Source organism: Diabrotica undecimpunctata, chromosome 1 (genome assembly GCF_040954645.1).
Source record: "Diabrotica undecimpunctata isolate CICGRU chromosome 1, icDiaUnde3, whole genome shotgun sequence".
NCBI lineage: Eukaryota > Metazoa > Arthropoda > Insecta > Coleoptera > Chrysomelidae > Diabrotica > Diabrotica undecimpunctata.
In genome coordinates this window covers 42,384,628-42,405,834 of record NC_092803.1, presented here as the reverse complement: position 1 = coordinate 42,405,834, position 21,207 = coordinate 42,384,628, and the positions used below count along the sequence as shown (strand labels likewise).

At 32.4% G+C, this 21,207-nt stretch overlaps 1 protein-coding gene across 1 annotated transcript; it reads right to left on the bottom strand.

Annotated features, from left to right (window-relative positions):
* Positions 1 to 2,332: 2,332 nt before the first annotated feature.
* On the bottom strand, positions 2,333 to 19,073 carry LOC140448695 (cytochrome P450 9e2-like). The gene is made up of 7 exons (XM_072541805.1): positions 18,924 to 19,073; positions 12,558 to 12,770; positions 4,314 to 4,477; positions 3,735 to 4,066; positions 3,478 to 3,679; positions 3,181 to 3,420; positions 2,333 to 2,814 (listed from the first exon to the last, which is right to left on the bottom strand). Exons 2-7 carry the CDS (start codon positions 12,758 to 12,760, stop codon positions 2,378 to 2,380), a joined length of 1,578 nt encoding a protein of 525 aa, XP_072397906.1. The 5' UTR covers positions 12,761 to 12,770; positions 18,924 to 19,073; the 3' UTR covers positions 2,333 to 2,377.
* Positions 19,074 to 21,207: the final 2,134 nt, after the last annotated feature.

Sequence of the window (21,207 nt, the reverse complement as noted above, 5' to 3'; positions counted from 1 at the left end):
ATTCTCTTTTTTATGTGTTTATTAATTTCTTTGTATTTGTCTGAGTAATTCTTCATCTTTCTTCTTTGTTCCATAAAGTCTAGTATATCTTGTGTCATCCACCCCTTATTCTTTGTTGTTGTTTTTGTAAGATGTTTCTTTCCTGCTGTTTGTATAGCTGTATTTATGTACTTTAATTTTTGGTTAACGTTGTTTGTATCGTTAATTTGTTGCTGCGCTGAACGGAGGTTTTCATTTATTTCTTCTCCTGTTTCTTGTCGTATATTTTTGTTTCTAAGTTTATTTAAATCTAGTGCCTTTCTGTGTGGTCTTCTAATCTTTTTTGGTCTCGCCTCTATCACAGTAACTACCGGGTTATGATCTGAGGCTATATCAGCTCCTGTGTACGTCCTAGTACATTTAACAGCATTATGATACCTCCTTGCTATCATAATGTAGTCTATTTGATTTCTCACTATTTTTTCTTTGGTATGTTGTGGAGATGTCAATGTATATAACCGTCGAGGAGGTAATTTGAAAAGGTATTTGTTATTACGAAGTCTTCACTTTGCCAAAATTGAATCAATCGATCTCCTCTGTCATTTCTGTTTCCAAGCCCATATTTTCCTACTTGTTCTCCTACCTTACCTTGACCCACCTGGGCATTAAGATCGCCCATTAATATGTTAATGTATGGAAAGACTGACTTAATAAGTGAAGACAAACAACCTGCAACAAAAAGGTTCAGACAGTGAAGTCGAATAAATGAACCAAATTTTAACTTTTAAACCAATGTATGTAAAGAAAATAAAAAAAGTAAATTTCAATAAACATTGCAAAATTTAATAAGGCAAGTGATGAAAAAATCGACTTATTTTATCAAAGCAGTAAGGCAGATTAGGTTAATATTGTATATCATATTTGTAAGAAAAATAGAATAAAAATCAATATTGTTAATTATAAAAATACAAACAATTATAATTAATATAAGGAATATAATAATATAATGTGTAAAAAATTACCTGAAATTTAATTTATAAAATATATAAGTATTATTACATCATTGATATAAAATGAAAAAACATATGTTGATTTTCCGGGATTTTCCAACATTTATGGTGGGTGAAAATTATGTCATAATTATTAATACTGCGACAGACTATTCGAGCAAAATTAAAAAAAAAGTAAGTATTTAGGGTGAATTTCAAATGGACTCAATTTTTCCGAGTTTTCCCATATTTTCCGGCCAGTGAAAGCTATGTAGTTATTCATATTTCTACGTGCTACCCCAGAATAAAAAAAGGCTTGTAGCTGCAAAGGAAGCCAAGATAATGTAAATTTTTCCTACGTGTTGCAATTTGAAGTTCCGATGCCGAAAAAAAAAACGGAGCTGAAACAGATATCCTCTCGACTTTCCTATGTCGATCTTTCGAAAGTACCGTCGTTTCGAAAAATTAGATAAATTTTATAGCTATAAGTTTCAATATAAAGTTTAGATTTTCATTCAAAATTTGTGCAAATTTTACTTCGTAATGTTTATAAACAATGGAGATATGATTTTTTAAAAAATAGTCACTAACTTCGTTCCTATTGGTCATACAAGGTTTTTTATTTTTTAATGTGAGCTTTTTTACCAGCTATCCAATGGTTGTACGTACAAGTCTGTAGCTTGAAAAATATAGAAGTTATTACAATTGTTTATAAGTAAAAAACATACCCCTTTTTCAAACGTTTATTTTGTAAATAATTTCGATGAAAACTCAATATGCATTTAACTTCTGAGATAGTCTAAGTCTTAAAGAATCTTATGAAATTTGCTGAATGTGTCTAGCATTATGCATAGGGCAAGCTCAATAGTTTAAATAATTAGCCTCAGGGATAAACAAATTAAATAACTTATAAAATATTTGACTGATCGGAGGGAAATTTCGCACAAATCTAAAAGATGGTAATTCCTTGATGTTTAAATGTATTAATACCATTTTATTTTGTTAATAAAAAAATGAATAAAGTTTATAAATTAGTTGCAATTTTATTAAAAAAACGGGAAAATAAAGATATTCTTGACATAAAAAAATGACATAAATATTGTTTATTTAAAATATAAGGGAAGACCATAAATTATTGCTTAAAAAAACGCAAGGTAAAACTAGGAGTATCTTTTCATCTATTCATCATCTAGTATCCCCCACCTATGTCTTAAAAGCTTCAGATATCTGCGAAACATTTTTCCACCTTTTTTTTAACCAGACTGGGCTATATAGGGATGACTAAGTATTAAAAGTATTTTATTCTTAAATGTTACCAAATTTCTTTCAAAATATACGAACTATCTAAAATCAATAACAATATATAATAATATTAAAAGCAGTTTATTTATAAATGCGTCAATTTCAGTTTATTTTCTTATACGTTTCATATTAAACCAAAAGCCCCCTTCGGCATCTAAATTAAACTTGCTCTTACTAATGTTTAATGGTATCGCTGTTTTGGTCGAAGGCTCTAGCTTATAGTTGGACAATAAATGAAAGAACACGATCTTAGTCTCTAAAATTGCAAATCTAGATCCAATACAGTTCCGAGGGCCAACCCCGAAGGGGATGTAAGAGTAAGGTTGAATCTTGGCTTTGTTTTCATCGTTAAATCTCTCAGGGTCAAACTTCTCAGGGTCTGGGTAGTACTGAGGATCACGGTGGATAGCGTAGGTCGGAAACCATATTGTCGTGTCTTTCTCCACGTAGACAGGTCTCTCGTCCGGTTTTACAGGTTCAATTGTGTAGGGTTTGGTGCAAATTCTGTCTATTGCTACAGCTGATGGATATTTACGAAGCCCCTCTACAAAAAATAAATTACAATTTAAATGAATCGCACTTAGTTCACATCAAAATAATTCAAAAAAATTCTTGTGTCGTTTTTAGTATTAGAAACAAAAAGAATAAACTTAAAAGATTAATTAGAACTAATTACTATTTAAATGGGAATAAGCCACAATTAAAGGTTAAAGTACGTTTATCGACGTTTCAATTTCCACTTCGGAAATCGTTCTCAAAATACCGATTTCCGAAGTGGAAATTGAAACGTCAATAAACGTACTTTAACCTTTAATTGTGGCTTATTCAGATTTAAATAGTAATTACTTTAAAATGCCACAAGAAAATAGCTTCAGAACAATAATTACAACTATTCGTCTATTCTACTTACCTGATACCACCATATCTAGATATCTCATTTTTAATATCGCTTCATATGGCACATTGCCATTATACTGTTTTAGCGTGTCCTCTATTTCGGTTCTAAGTCTTTCCTGAATATCAGGATTGATTGCCAATTCATAAGATATGAAACACATTAACGAAGATACCGAATCAAAACCAGCGAAGAAGAAGATCATTGCCTGAGCAGCGATATCCAAGTTGGTCATCTCTTTGATAACTCCTTTACCTAAATTCGAAATATATGTTTATAAAATTCGGATAAATCTAAATCAAAATACCTAACCTAAATCTGACTCTTCAACTATCGCAAATCCTGTATCTATAACTTTTTCATCATGTTGATGAACTCCTTTCCTTGCTTCCATTAAAAGATGGATCATATCTGGACGTACTATTTCGTTTTTTTCTCTGACTTTGATTGTATCATCAACAAGATCAGTAAAAAACTTTCTGACACGCACAGTGAACATACCAATTTTTAAAAACTAAAACAGAAATGAAAATATTATCCTAAGCTACACCCTAAATATTTCTACTTACTGTAAACAATCTTGGAAAAAATACCATTCCCAGAAACTTAAGACTTTTCCAAAATCCACTGAAACTGGTGATATCTTTACCCATAACAAAAAAATCGTTTTCTTTATTCTTCATAGAATCAATTTTAACACCAAAAGCGGTCGTAGCAATAACGTCGTTAGTAAAACGCGTAAATTTGTCTTTCATTTCGATCTCCATAACATCTTGATCGAGTTCTAAAAAGTTTTTGGTAAAAGCTTGTGCCGTTTCGGATATCAAAATAAACATTGCTCTCATTTTGCTGCTGGTAAAAGATGGGCTTAGAATTGGTCTCATTTCCCGCCATTTTTGACCTGAAAAAGTACATTTTCAGAAAAGTAACAAAGAGTTCTTTATTATGAAATGTTAATATAGAAACCACAAGAAGGCAAAGTATCTTAATTAAAAATATGAATATGACATAGTGACCTACCATAAGAGTAAAAACAAAAGAAGAAAGGAAGAAAGAAGATAAGGGTAAAGTGCACAACAGCTTGGAATAAAGCGGGCTATAGAAAATATAAATGACTTGATATAGTACCATTTATTTTAATAACGTACCTGTTAAGGCAAACAGATTTTTTGCCCACAGTGGATCAGCTTCTTCAGATATGATTGATCTGTGGTCAGTAAAATGATCAAAGTCTTTGACTCCAATCTGTTTGATTAATTCTAGGTCTTTTATAACGAGAGTGGGTGTACTAAATTGGTATGCTCCAGAATATCTAAAAAAAAACTTTATACAGTACTCTTAATATTACATTAATTGAAGCTCCACTAAATTAAAGATAAGTTAATATAAGTTTCCTTAATTGGATGTTGATTAATAAGAAATATATTAATTTGTAGACGAAAGATAATTGTCCATATTTTCTTTATTCTTTGCTTACAACAAAATTTGTATTTATTTGTTTTATGTTCAGAAGTTAAATCATAATTAATACAGACCAGTTCTGATACAAACGAATAATATTTCACTATACATATAGTGCGAAATAACCATAATCAAAGCTGGAGTTCTTTTTAAAGGTCATGGACAAACCTGTTACATTATAAGTATTTTAGTCAATAAATAAGTATAAGTTATTAACCAAATCTAAATAATATGATTTACTTTGGCTAATGCTTCTATTAGTCGAATATACTGGGCGATGGATAAGAGAATCGGTGTTACTTCAGCTTGAAAATTAAATAAATAAAAATGAATCTTCGAAATATTTGTACGCTCATAACTTCAGAACGACTGCACCAAATTAGATAGTTTTTTTGGTGTATTTGTTATTATAGTTATTATCATTGTAAGGTTTTTGTGAAAGTTTCGTTAATTTTCAAAAAAGCGTAGGGAAAGAAATAAAAAATAGCTTATCGGTTTTCCGTCATTTTAAATTGCAATATAACTAATAGATATAACTAGTAGATGGAGCCATAGTTAGATCATACTTTCCTTGTAGCTAAACTGAAGCTCAAACTTAAAGCACCCCACAAAAGGAAAGGGACAACTGCGATATAACTAAGAAAGAAGGATGACCTTCTCCTAAAAGTGCAAAAAAGTACGCCTTCTATTCGTAAAGGTACATCACAAGAAATATAGGAGACTACAAAACATTGTTTAACAACACCAATTAATCCGGTTTGGAAACCCTGAACCTCTTATGAATTCAATAAGTTTATCAGTCAGCTCAGTGCTTCACTCAAAAATTTGATCCAACAAAGTATCCAGGAATATTGAAATTCTTCCTCAAATATAGAATTTAATCTTAAAATTTACGAAATTGAATTAAAAAATAAAATTAAAGATATGGTATATGGTAACATTTTTACATAACTTTAATGGCTTCCAAAAGCATTAAAATTATTCAATGGAATACTCGTTCGCTAAATGCAAACAAATATTCTTTAAATCAATTACTTTTTTAAGAACGTGTTGATATAGCTCTTTTATCAGAAACTTGGTCCAAACCATCTGATACTGTTTGCTTCAATAATTTTAATGTAGTTAATAAAAGTAGAAGTAAGGGATATGGAGGAGTTGCCATAATTTTAGCAAATAAAATTATTTATGAGCCCATTTCATTCCTTAACAATTTTAATCCTAATCTTAAAGTTTTTGGTGTAAATATTAAGATTGACCAAAAAATTTATTCTATTCTGAGTGTGTACCGTCCAGCAAAAGTTAGAGTAACAACGCAAGATTACGTTAGTCATTTTTCTCATATTAACAATGATTGTATTATTACCGGAGATTTTAATGCTCACCATGGATTATGGGGATCCAATTTATGTTCCGTCGATGGTAATATACTAGTAGAAGCCTTAGATGTATTTCCTAATCTAGTTGTTGTAAATGACGGATCGGCTACTACAGCTACTCCTCCAGGACATATCAAATCGGTTCGGTGTAGATCTTACTATTATAAACTCTAGTTTATGTTCAGCCTTTGACTGGACCGTTCTTCCAGATACCTATGGATCCGATCACTTTCCCATTAGACTTTCTGTGCAGGATATGAAACTTGAAAACAAAATTTTTACATCTTCAGTTAAGTGGTCGATGTCTAAAGCAAATTGGGAAAAATTTAGACATTCTGTAGAGAGCATCTTCAGATATGAATCAAATACAAACAAAACCAATGAAATGATATTCTTCTTATTAGATTCTATTACTACTGCAGCCAACAAATCTTTTAAAATTATCAAACCCTCAGCCAAATCTTTCATGGTGGGATGATGAATGTCTCACTGTTTCGAATTCGAGGAAAAATTATTTTAAAATGTTTAAATCCAATCTTACCATTTCAAACTTTATTGAATATAAGAGGAATGAAGCTATATGTAAACGTAATTTCCGCTTAAAAGCCAAATCTAGTTGGGCTCAATTTTGTTCCTCACTTAGTAGGCAAACTTCACCCTCAGAGCTTTGAAAAATCTCTCCAGATTATGTCCATCTACCAGTATTTGTGCCGAGCATCTACACTAATGATCACTTTTTACTAACCCCCATTTCAGCTGACGAACTTAAAGCAAATATTAAGAGTTCTAAAAATACAGCACCTGGTATTGACGACATTAACTATAGCATGCTATTAAACCTGCCAGTAATTGCTATACATTATCTGTGCAAAATATACAACAATATTTTACTTAAAGGACACAACTGTGATTCTCTTAAACAATGCTTGGTTATTCCTACACCCAAAGTAAACCAGGGTACTGCCCTAAGACCTATCTCTCTTATGTCTTGTTTGCTTAAAACATTTGAACGAATTATGAAAAGCAGATTAGAATGGTGGAGTGAAAACAATAATATTTTCCCAGTGTGTAGCCTTTCGTAGAAATAAAGGGACTATGTATTGTGTGTCTCAATTAACGACTAATATTCAGTTATCCTACTTAAATAATAATTATCTATCTGCCATATTTCTTGATATTTCAGGATCTCAGGAGCTGGTATCTGATCGGCCTATTGTGGAGCAGTACGGCAAGAGATAAGGACTTGCGCCTCGGTGATACTCCTCCATAGATCCCTACTGGAAGCGCGTGGCGCTAAGGAAGTTCTTTCCGTCGTTTTGTATGCTCCCGCAATTTCCTTAAAAATTCACTTCGTCACTCTGGGTCTGCATTCACTCTTTCTCTATAGCGCCTTTGTTTCTCCGCTGCTGTTAAAGCCATCTGTAAAAGAAAACCTTAAGAATACTTCATAATATTTTTTCTTGGTTAATCTTCAACCCTGCTATTTAGGTTACCTAGTGTCAAGTATGTTACCATGAAAGTGGTAACATAATTGACGGTAACATATTTGACATTTTACAATATATATTTTAAAATTGTCGCCAAATTCATTCAGTTGTTGACGGTAGCTTAACTAAAAGAAGCATGCATATGTAAGGTTATGCTTTACGACAATGTAATAAATTAGATTTAGAATGATTTAAAGTAATTGTAATAACATATTGCCATTGACATATAATAAGCATACGGTAATTATGGCTGAGAGTATAGAAGAACTACAAACTTTACTAGATGCAATAAATAGTGAATGCATTCAAATGGGACTTGACATCAACACAGATAAGACCAAATTTATGATAGTATCAAGGAGTCCAATAAATAATGAACAACTAACTCTTGGTGGACAGCAAATAGAGAGAGTGACAAAATATAAATATCTGGAACTTACATCAACACAGAATTAGATCCAGACCAAGAGATCCGGGTACGAATAGAAATGGCAAGGGCAGCGTTCTTAAAATTCAAGCAATTGTTCTGTGACAAAAATCTGAATACTGCGCTGAGACTGAGGTTTGTTGAATGTTACGTCTGGTCGCAACTATTGTACGAGGTAGAAACATGGACACTAAAAGCGCAAATAGTTAAGAAGATTGAAGCCTTTGAACTTTGGATATACCGGAGAATGTTGAGAATTCCATGGACTGCCAGGGTCACCAATGAGGAAGTGCTGAGAAGGATGGGTCGAGACAAAAAATTGTTGAGAACGATAAAAGTACGCAAGACTGCATATCTTGGACACATACTGAGAAATAATAAATATAGTCTTCTGCAGGTCATCATGCAGGGTAGAGTCGATGGCAAAAAGGGAATAGGTAGAAAGAGGAAGTCATGGCTGCGAAATATTCGAGACTGGACAAACATGACTGTAGACGAATTATTCCACGTTGCAAAAGACAGAGAAGCTTTTAAAAATGTGGTCGCCAACCTCCGTTAATGGGGACGGCATAGGAAGAAGAAGAAGCATACGTACCTGATATCAATAGCTTGTTAACTGCAAAAAACTGTAAAATGTTACTAGAAAACACTACTAATTTTTCACAAATAAAAACGAAAAACGTTACTCGTGCATTCGGTAAACTGACACTGAATCTCAATGTTGCCAAGTCTTACAAAAATCGTATAACGTCAGTGGTAACACATTTGACCATGTTTTGGGTTACACTAAGAATTCCTAGAATAATTTCTTTATTTATGATATATTAGACAATTTGGCAACTGTTAGAAAAAAAAAGCAATGCAAACAGAACTTATTGCTATCGAAAAAAAGTTTTAATAGTTATCGCCAAATTATAAATCGTTGATCTTTTCGATGACAGCCCTTTAAGTGACAAGCAACATATTTGACGTTTAGCTTATTAATAATCATTTTTTTTTGTAAACTATAAAAACAGGGGAAATTTTTGTTTATGTATATATAAGGTAACTTTAAATAGAAAAATAGTATGGTAAAAAAACATATTAAATAAAAATTGATGTTGAAATGAACTGAAACACAAGTATTTCAAGTTATCCTGGAATTGCCCATACATCGTATACAGCCAACTACAGGAATTTAGTTTCCTTGTGGATTTTATTTTTGTATAACCTACCCAAGTTATAAACGCTGTACGAATATGTTTGGTCAAAAAGTTCCCACCCCCTTGAGTGGTGGTTCCCCACCATTTCACCACAAATCCATGCGAATCCTTATATTCCATTTTTCAATCGTTTTTACCATTCTCATCTAAATATTCTCACTTTTGTATCTACGCTTCTACAGTACTAAAACATGGTGTACATAAAACTGCAGAGTTTACATGTAGCTGTCCGTACACTCATTAGGAAGGTCAAGCAGGTTGAAGACATCTTACGCGAAAAGAAGAGCTGAGCGGGAACGAAATTTTTGATTACAAATTTGTGAAATTTTTGTCATACAGATATCATAAAAACTTGTAAAACTAAATTATACTGCAAATAAAATTTTTCTTCTTTAAAATTCTACGCTTTTTCATTATTATTATTATGAAATTCAAACCCCATTTTTTCAATTTCTCATCTTAAAAAAAAAGATTTTTATTGATTCTCCGTATATCCTCTCCTAAGGCTGTTTTATCGGTGCACCAAAACCTAGGATTATACTGTTCTATTATAACCAAACTTTTTACGCCCATCACTTGGAAGAGTTTTTTTTTGTGTAATCGTTGATTCTTTTTTCACCTTTCTGTATCCAGTAATAATCGAGAAAAGCCTGTTCCAACTTTGAAGAAAATTTCTAAAAAATACTGAAATCTAATACTGAAACTTGTTACTCCTCATTGGAGCTTAGTTTCATCGTTATCGCCTTCGTGACGTCAAATTTCATGAACGAACGGTCAGTTAGTTCGCTTGAATTAGAATCCATTTTCAGTTATTCATTCTTGTATTTTCTTTATCAACTTGCTTACTGTTTACAGTTTACAGTCTTCTTAGTTATTTTGAAAATATTGAAATTCTTTAGTTTACGGGTATGTTTAAGTAATATATTATTAGTTTAGTGGTATAAGTTACAAGTTCTTTAGTTTACACGTATTTTTAAGTATCACATTAGATAAGTTTTAAGTGACAAGATAAGAAATGAGTCCCAGTAAACGTCCTAGGCCAAGGAAAAGGAGAGAAATTGCACTACAGTAAGGACAGCTAGCAATAGCTCAGAAAGAATATTGCTACTTTATTGTTTGGACACCTATGGGTTTCATTGTTGATAAGGTACGTATTTACATTACTTTATAAACCTATTAGAAACTTATACGACTCAGTTGTTATCAACAGGTCCTCGAAGACACTTTGTCTCAGGACCATGTAACCCATGTAGAGCCATACGTTGCCATGTTACCAATTCCAACGCTAACTTGAACATCCTAATTTATAATAATATTTAATGTAAGATATCTATAAATTAACAACATTTGACGAGTTTTCACCCATATATTTTAGTGGCTCATAGCATGTATACTTCGTTACACTAATGATGAAATTTACATTCCGAAAACTTTCTGTAATGTATTTGTGATATAGCCCGTTTGGGTATTTTATTATATATCTTTTATAAAGGATTTGAAATAAAAATTTTTGGAATACAAAAGTAATATATGAATCACCCTTTCTATGATATGGCATAGGTTAAAAATCAAGTTTATCTTATGGATAAACAAACAAGTTTTTTTTCATTAGATCATAAACCTGTCTAAAATAATCCGAAGCCATAAAATTTTAATACAGCTTTATTATTTCATGTGTTTAGTCTATGAAAGCAAACTATTCCTTTTGTTTCCTAGTATTTGTTTTAGACTTTAATCTTTTCACAAATAAACGAATACACAAAGTCTTCCAAATTCACATATTCAACAGCTGAAAAAATCCTGTCTACCTGGTATAAATTTACTACGATCACTTGCCTTTAAAAACTGGGGTGCCGATTATTCAAGTTTAATACTTATTTACAAATCCATAATTCGATCAAAACTTGATTATGGAGCCATCGTCTACAACTCCTCCAAAAAAACACATTTGAAGTCACTGGATATTATCCAAAATAGATGTCTACGTATTTCTTTAGGTGCTCACTACACAAGTCCCATTCAAAGTCTCTATTGGGAAAGTGGAGAACTTCCTTTTTCTTTCAGAAGACAATATCTAAGCCTAACATATGCAGCGGCAGTGTCATCAAACCGAAATAATCCAGTACTGCATAACGTTTTTGCTGATCGATTTACAAATAAATTTCAACAAACACATCAAATTGATCATCCTTTTTACTTTCGTATAAAATCATACTTATCCAAATTAAATTTTCAATTCACAATTCACATTTCACAATTCACTTCAATCCACAACCCAGCACCATGGACAATATCTATTCCTGATATCGACATCAGTCTAACAAACCTAAGAAAATCAGAAATATCATCAACCGTCATTAAACAAAAGTTTTATACACTATTAAACAGATATGGCAATACCTACAACGTATACACCGATGCGTCAAAAAATGAAGACAGAGTTGGGGCAGCAATTTATTCGGAAGACTCCTCAGTTAGTTTCAAATTGCCATCAATTACAACCATCTTTTCGGCTGAATTATTTGCAATTCTAAAAGCACTATTGTTAATACAAAACAAAAACAAACAAAAAAATGTATAATAATCACAGATTCTTTAAGTTCATTATCCTCACTGACTCAATTGTACTGTGACAACCCCCTTCTACTTCTTTTTAAAAAAGAACTTAAAAACATTGCAAATAAGAACATCCAAGTTCACTTTTTATGGGTGCCTTCTCATATAGGAATTGAAGGTAACGAAGTTGTAGATAAACTGGCTAAAAACGCACCAACTAACCCGATGTCCGAAGAAAGTAATATATTGGTACAAAACGATTTAAAACCATACTTAAAACAAAACATAATTCAAAAATGGCAACAAACTTGGAACAACACTCCATCAAGGCTATACGAAGTCAACAAACATTCACATCTTTGGAAACCAAAAATAAAAGACAGGAGAGAGCAAGTGATACTTACCCGTCTCCGTATCGGCCATACACGACTTACTCATGACTATTTATTATAGCGCAAAAATAAACCAGTGTGTGAAGTGTGCAACAGTGTTCTAACGGTAAAACATTTTTTAATACAGTGTCCCAAATATAATAGTGAAGGACTCAAATATAACATACCCAACTCCCTAAGAGATGCCCTAGAAGAAAATACAGACACCCGAAAAATATTTTCCTATCTTGAAGACTGCCAACTTCTTCAAAAGATCTAAAATGTACATTGTAACACAAAAAGATATTATTATTATTATTATTGTAAACTAATGTATATCTTACTTATTGTATCTATATTGTATTAATCTAAACACGCTAATGACCCTGCGTGGTTGATGCGTTAATAAAATAAAAAAAAAAAAGTCTTCCAAATCGAATTTTTCGTCCTTTATATTGTGTTTATTTCAAATATGACTTAATACATACAGAATATGATTATATCAATCTTACCGTACTCCTGGTACTGCGTTGTATACTTTGACTACCATATCAGCGAAACTTTCCGTTTTTAATGTCGTACCGAGGTTATCGCCAAAAAACCAGGCAGGTTTTCCTTGTTTTATTCCTCGATTCTTCCAATACTGCATGGGTTTAACTCCCAGATAATACATTATGACCGCCAAGGCGGTCACAACCAAAACTATTTCTATCATATCAACTAACCTGTAATAAAATAAAAAAATTAATAGACCACAAACCAAAAAAAAAAACATGAATATGCGCTGCTTCTTGGTCCTTATAAATGAGATAAACTCATTTAGAAGATAACAGACTTCCAAGCAGTATTGAAATTTCATACATTTCGCTAATCAATTATTTCTGTACTCTGTCAGTACGAACTTCAAGTTGTTATATTTGATTCTTATACTAATTTTCTTAATAATAAGGTTTCGGTTAGATTTACAAGAAATTCAATATTTATTGGTATAAAATAATTCTAGTTTTTGTTTGATTTGTTCTAAAGTTTACTATATTTTCTCAATAATATTAATCCAGTTCTCTCCGTAGCCTACAGTTCTTTTATTTTTGTCAATAAAAATGAAGTTTTACTGCACGTTGTCATCATCAGTGGCACTACAGCTCGTTATGAGCCAAAGCCCTCTTCAGAACAATCCTCACTGTTCATTCACTCCTGTCTCTGGCAACCGTTTTTCATGGTCTAACTCCATTAGATTTTAAATCATCCTGTAAGTTGTCTTGATACCTTTCATACATAGGGGATACATCATTTCTGATTTTTAAATAACAAACATATTAAATCAGAATTTGGTGTTTATTGAAAGTAAACTAAATGTACGACCAAATACTTAACCATGTCGGGATAGTATTATGAGGTTTTTTCCTGGTTTTTCCCTCATAATTTACTATGGAATCACTAACAGGAGAATTTTACTGTCATAATGGCATGTGTTTGTCTTTTAAAGACGAATTACATGCTATGATTTTTTGCTGACGGATATTCTCAAGTTAAAGTTGATTTCATGTAATCGAATGAACTATCTTCATTCCAGGAACGCAACTCAAAAATATTGGCAATATTATTTTAAAGTCGTGTTCTTCAAAATGTATAATTTATGTTTGAATTGTCAATATAAATGAGTCAGATAAAATTAAATTATTAGAAGAATTTTTCACCAAGTAACAAAAAAACAAAATTTGATTAATTTACTAATATTTGTAATTTGAGAACGATTTCCGAAGTGGACATTGAAACGTCAATAAACGTACTTCAGCCTTTAATTTTCGCTTATTTCCATTTAAATAGTAATTATAGATATATACATATTGATTATAATACAGTAGTGTCCGTTTTTGTATACATTAGAAGTGTTAGAAGTTTTTTCATATAGTTTATCGTGAAAGTGATTTGAATGGACAATAATCCGCACATAGACGTTTTTGAAAGACTTGTTAACTAATAGGTAGTATTTAGTCGTAGGATCTTTATTTAGTTTTTTATGTATTCGTACTGATTTTATCTATGCTATTTGTTTTTCTCACTCACTTTTTTATGTCACTTCCTTTTTTTTCTCTTTAATAAATCGTTTTTGTACCTGTGGATAGCTTTTTGAACCATTAGTATTTAAGACATTTCTATATTACAGGTAAGAGCTCTCACATTTGGTATCCAGCAATCTATGTTATACACTCTCTCTCATTTAGGACATTCTTTATGTTTGTCCTATTGTGTAGATACTAATTTTATCTATAACTATCTGACGAATGCACTTTGGAGAAGGAAGTACACCATGGATGCGTTTCATCTCTCTTATTATTTAAAATCTATTCACATTCTGTTCAGATGGAGAGAGGAATAAACCTAGGCGGTGTCAAGATTGCTAACTTGCGTTTCGCAGACGACACTGCTCTTCTAGCCTCTACTCTACTCTTCTAGAAATTACTAACTTATTAAAAAAACTCGAGGTAGAAATTGTTAAATTTGGAGTGAAACTATTGCGGGATGCAAGGTAGTCTCGTGTATGATATATAGTGGAGCTCTAGTTAATTCAACTATCAAGAGCAGCAATGACTGAATTAAACGGGGTCTGGCATAATCGTCCCATTACTATGACAAACAAGAAGAGACTCGTTTCAACTCTGAACTTTTCCCTATTTCACCATGCATGCGAGACATGAACAGTTAACGAATCAGATAGAAAACGTATACACTCTTTTATAATGTGAACAAGGAGACGACTGCTTCGAATTCCATGAACGGCTCGCTGTAGGAATATTTCAATTGTAGATGAAATTAAACCCAATCAGTACTGTTTACTCCAGAATTTTAAAGTTCTTTGGTCATATCCATCGAAGCGATCAAGGAATGAAGCGGTTGGTGGTCCAAGCAGGGCTTCAGAGTTAACGACAACGTGGCAGTTCTCAATTATGCTACATTACAAAAAAGCTTCTCCAGAAGTAGTACTGAGGCAGTACATGTAACAGATAACCGCGAGCAGTGGAGACATAGCATTAGTCAGACTGTCCGATCTGCTGAAGCTTAAGGATGAATAACAACGCATCTGCCAAGATCTTGACTATGCTAATGATATACAGATTAAAAAAGAAACGTCAAAAGCCATCAATAAGAACTAGAGATATAGTTTATAGCGCGAATTTTAAAGTACGCCCTCCCTCCACTACTGAAAGCTGAACAAATTAGAATTCCATATTTTGAAGCTTTGTAGACGACTGTGTTCAAAAACAATATTTTTGAAACTTTGTACATTAAAACTTAAGTTTTTGATTCATATGTCGCTAATTACGTTTCTCAACTGTTATAAAGAAGGAAGCTATGAATTTAAATGGTGACTGACTTCGTCCCTAATTGTCATAGGACACCTTTTTTTATTTGTGAAAAATGTCAGTTTTTTGAATAAAAAAAAAATAATTTGATTATAACCAAAAAATGCAAGGTTTTGCAATTAAGTTTTGTAATATTAGAAATGGTTTTTTCTAACCTTTTTTTTTAAATTATCTTGTAGAATAACTCTCTCTCTGACTCTCTCTTTCTATCACTTGCTTATGCAACCCGTAGAATTATTGTAAATTTTTTTTTACTTATGGTATTGCAAAAAATAGGGTTTAGAAGATGATACTGTAGACTAGCGCGAAGCTTCATTGAAATGAAGCTTCTATACTGGCATTGTATTACTTTTTTTTCTATAGTAGAATATAGTAGGCAAGCTTCACGGAACTAGTGCCACAAGATGGCGTCATCACGGAACTAGCGCCACAAGATAGAGTCGTCCTCTCGTTATGAAAATTTTTAAAATATTTTACTTATATCTCTTTTTATCGCACTTTAATACAATAATAGTAATGATAATTGCAACAATCAAACATCATATTTATATGAAATTATGAAAATATAAATAAATATCATTTACTAGTAAATTTAATTATTATATAAACTAAAAATGATGTTAAAAATAACAAGTTATAATATTTTAAAATAATTTAAAATAAATTTTTATGTTTGCTTCTAACGCCACGTTAAGATACCAGGCAGGGAAGACTGGAATAAAGGTGTACCCATACAAGCTGCTGCTACCTGGTACACGGATGGCTCAAAAACATCGGAGGGTGCGGGAGCCGGCATAGTAGGGACAAATCAAGGGATAGATTTCCCGGTAAGTCTATCTAAGGATGTTACAGTTTTCCAGGCGGAAATAACTGCAATCCATCACTGCGTGGAAAAAATAGAAAGGCGGGAAAGAACGTTCTGTTCAGTTGCTATCTTCACAGATAGTCAGGCAGCGCTTAAGGCACTCAATTCCGTAGAGGTCAATTCTAAGCTAGTATGGGATTGCGTGTGTGCCCTAAATAAACTAGGAGACCGTAGCAAGGTTACGGTAGCCTGGGTACCGGGGCACGAGGGTCATAAGGGCAATGAAAAAGCAGATGAAATGGCCAAACAAGGCTCATCATTGCCATTCATTGGACCGGAACCCTTCTGCGGAGTTGCTAAATCAGTAACAAGAACGGCTACAAGGAAGTGGGTAGCTCGCAAATCTCTGGAATGGGGGAGGAATTCACCAGGACAAAGACAGGCGAAACAGTTCATTACAGAACATTCGCCAAAATTTACGGCAGACCTAATAAGCAAAGACAGGAAAACAGTCAAGGTCATAGTAGGTCTTCTAACAGGGCACTGTAAGCTGAATAGGCACTTGAAGCTGATGGGATTATCAGATGATGACCTGTGCAGATTCTGTCACCTCGAAGAAGAAACAGCAGAGCACATTTTATGTCGGTGTGACAGTCTGGCAAATGTGCGGTTCTTTGCATTAGGAGAAGAAAATCCACCGGCAAATAGCTACATGGAAGGCACAGTCTCGAAGCTACTAGACTTTATAAAAAGGGTCAGGCTAGAGAATGTTATCTAGGACTAGAGGACCACAATAGATCTGAAAAGGTCGCAGTGGAATAGGCCGAAAGGCCACCTCTCTTAATCTAATCTAACGCCACCTGGTAAAATATTAACTAAGCATACGTTGTTTCCTTCTGACAGACCTGTCAAATTCAGAAGAATTGTTAAGTTAATAATAAAATAGAAATAAATATCATTTGATAAAGTAAATTTAATTATTGTATAAACTAACTACAGTCCATCTAATTTACAAACCGTTGCACGTCATCGGCGTCATAGCCCGTGACGTCACATGATACCAACACGAAATGTTTAGGCGGTAGGTGTGTTCTTTTTTAGAATTACTTTGCCGAGTACACTGGCATTACAGCCACTAGACATATTTTATTAAATACGCGTAGAAATAATATTTAAAAATTTCTATTAATGTTAAATAAAAGAAATACACATTAATATGTTTCATTTAATTTGTATAAATGCATTATAAAGCGTTTTTATGAAGAACATTTGTTCGGAACGCACTGTAACTGTAATCGAACGAAGGTGAAATTTTGGTATAAATTGGTAACACTTATTTGACAGTGGCGGTGTTGACACTTTAGTTTTATTTTTATTATTTACTATTATTATTACTGTTTCTATTTATTTACATTAAATATTAATTTATTTTGTTGTCTACTGTTGTTGTACACTTTTGCAATAATTATGTGATCTATTTGATTTAAAATGGATTCAGGAATTTTTTATACTTTGGCAACTATGTCGACTTCGATCTCTGACGTAGATAATGACGTGCAACGGTTTGTAAATAAGATGGACTGTATATGATGTTGTATTGTGAATTGTATTTATATGAAATTATTTTAAAACAGAAATGCCATAAAAATTTAATCAGATATTCTTACTAATTGGATGATATTTATGACTTTTAAATCAATCACCTAAGGCAATCTTTACGCATTAAATCTTTTATTTACAAATATTCTTTTCATTTTTTACTTCTAACTTAATTTCTATAATTTGTTAGTTATTTTTCATGCAGTTTTTAATTTAAATCTTAGAATAAATATATGATGACTAGAAACGAATTGATAACTAAAGTAGTGAATTGATGTGAAGAACCGCTATTTTGTGACGCTACTCGTGACGACATCATCTTGTGGCGCTAGTTCCGTGACGCTTGCCTCAGCATTTTACTTTAGAAAAATAGTAATACAACACCAGTACAGGAGTTATTTGGAATAATAATTTAGCTTCGCTTCATAAAGGTTATTTGGAATAAACAAATTGAATAACTTTTAAATTAATTGATGATTTACACTGAAATTGTGACCACATTTTTAAAACTCTAATACCCAACTTTTCACGTAATATCAAAGTTGTATATTCATTTTTAGAATAGGTACCTATTAATATTTATTGAAAATCAAAAATTTTTTGGTGTTTTATAGTTTTCTAAGCAACAAATTAGTAAATCAACATACATAGATCGCCATTTTAAATTAAATAAATATCAATAAAACTGTCAGATACCTGGCTGGGACAAAGTCACAAGAATACCGTATTTCTATGGACTAAAGGTTCATCGTTTCACTGACAGTAACAACAAATAAAATTTACTTTAAAACGTAATATTAGTTATTGTATATGTATTATATTTTTCATTAACAATAAAATAAAGTTGCTGAAAGAATGGAAAATAATTATTTCGTAAATTTAACTACAACACTTGTTTACTAAATTCATTCCAGAGTTTTTTAATAATTTGTAAACCTTTAACAAACTTTTTAAAACAAAACAATTGTCTAATAATTAAACGTAACTTTTTTTGGCTTGGACAATTGTCAGTCAGTCAGTCTCAATCAACATGAGCTTTATTAAAGAATTTAAATATATCAATTATTAGGGAAACATGATTAATATAATATTAATAAAACGTAACAAACCTGACAGCTATCTATTATTTCCTGCCACTTATGTCACTTCCTTCAAAATAGGAACGAATTGATTATAAACTACTTTATAATCTGTGGAGGCTGTGATCTACTTGCTCGCAGTTAAACTACTGACTTCTAAATAGGGCAGGGTGTACCAGTATACATAGGCCTTTTTTCTGACGCCACTCAATATAATTGAACAGTACGTGAGGTAGCCGAAGATTATCAACACTAATAATACGGGCGATGATAGGACTTTCGGAGATTAATCCATTATGTTTATTATTCGTATGTAAACTATGGATTTTTTACATTAATTATCAAAACTAGAGCATAAAACTATATGAATGAAATAAATAATCAGCGAATAAACTATGTGCTCACGAAAAAAACTAATTTACGCTATATAGTGAGAAATTCTTCCATAAATGCTCAACTGCTCTGTAAAACATAGCCCCCATAAAAATATCGGAATGAAAGATAGCAATATTAAAGTAATCTGCCTAATTTAGCCCTTTCAGCACCTTTTTTTTTTTTCAACAAATGCAAAAATATTTTTTGTCTAAAATGTACTTCATACAACACTTTTTGGATATTAAAAAAATATAACATGTATATTTTTTTTTATTTAAAGAAATAACGTCGCATCCAGGTTATTAGCGACATTCCTGTAACATTTGTAATAATATTAAACTTAACATTTGTAACAATCAATCATAGTAACAATTAATTACAATTTGTGAACAATTGAAAATTTGTAACAATTAATTAAGTTAAATTTTGTGTAACATATTTATACATTTTAAGTAACCTAATTACTTGTCCGGAACTAAACTTTGTTGAGGAGTGCTTTCAGGTTATTTGTCAAATTGTAAGACTGTTTTTGATTTACATATTTAGGACAGTCTATCAAGAAGTGCTTTATACTGTCTACTGTATTACATGTTTCGCATTTTGGAGGTTCACTATTTGAGAAGAGATAGGCATGAGTATACCTACAGTGTCCAAGTCGTAGACGTGTAATAATAGTTTGGCATCTTCTACTTCTGGCTGTGGACTTCCATGAAAAAATATCACTTTTGATGGTTCTGAGTTTCGAACTAGAGTCATTCCACTCCCGATTCCACGCACTTAACACCTTATTTTTAAAATAAACTTTTAGATCGCCTGCGATACTCCGACACTCTGTTTCTGATGTGTCACTGCTGATAGCGTTACGCCCACTAGTATCTGCTTCTTCATTCCCTTCTATGCCTATATGAAATGGTACCCATAGGAAGTGGACTCTTCTGAAATTTTCTTGAGCTTTCATTAATTTGGCCCTGATAATTTTCTCAATGGGGTGATTAGGGTATACATTTTACATAGCTTTGACTGTGCACTGAGAGAGTCAGAAAGGACTAGACAACAAGGGATGTTTTTAATTAATGTTGGCTTAACTGAGATGTGTCACTTTCCACTTTTGATGCCTCGCAGTTGATATAATTAAGGATTTTTTTTTTCCTTATGGACGTGAATTTACGTTTTATGGATCTTTCCTTTAAATGGGGATAAACTTGACTGAGCATATGGAACAAAGCTGGTAGGTCTGTGGTACATTCTTGAATTGTGGTTATAGGATCTGCTTACCCCGTGATATTCATTAGAAGCATGTTAAGTTGATCAACGTTTAGAGGGAAAGGTAGAGGGTGATTTTCTATAAAGTTTTTAGTAGGGTCAAGTATGAGAGAAAATGAGCATTCAGAAGTGCTTGCTGAACTAATTTTAGCTTTTTTAGATTTTGCTTGGACTTAGGTGGTGGAAAAATGTTACATTCTTTTGAAGATGGATCTGCTTCAGGTGAAATAACTTCATCAAAGATTCTTTTTGGTTGATTAATTATGTGACTGTCCTTATTTGATGCATCTACTTTGTTCGGTAACTCCGTGATATTAGAAATAGACATTTGTTCACACTGAGAAGGGTTTGTGTCATTGGATGCTTGCAAGGATATATTTGTTGCGCTGGATACCGATGCTTGATTGTTTTGGTTGGGGTTTAGTTGAGCTAGTGGTTCGGAGCACTGTGAAGCGATGTGTCCTGGCTTCTTGCATCTAAAGCAAACTAAACTGTCTTGAGAAATGAATATTCTATACGTCGTGTTGTCAAAAATAAGAGTAAATGACTCTGGTAGTGTTAGATTGTGAGGACTGATATAAATTTGTCTTCGAAAACTAAGGATTTGATTGTACTCAGGCATAGAAGCACTTCTTTTGAGGAAGGTCATGGGGGAGACAGGAACTATACCGATTTT

Coding starts and splice junctions, on each gene's coding strand:
- LOC140448695 (XM_072541805.1), bottom strand. CDS start 12,760: ATGATAGAAATAGTTTTGGTTGTGACCGCCTTGGCGGTCATAATGTAT. Junction 3,680..3,734: donor TTTTTCCAAGATTGTTTACA/GTAAGTAGAAAT, acceptor TTTCTGTTTTAG/TTTTTAAAAATTGGTATGTT. Junction 2,815..3,180: donor TCTAGATATGGTGGTATCAG/GTAAGTAGAATA, acceptor TATTTTTTGTAG/AGGGGCTTCGTAAATATCCA.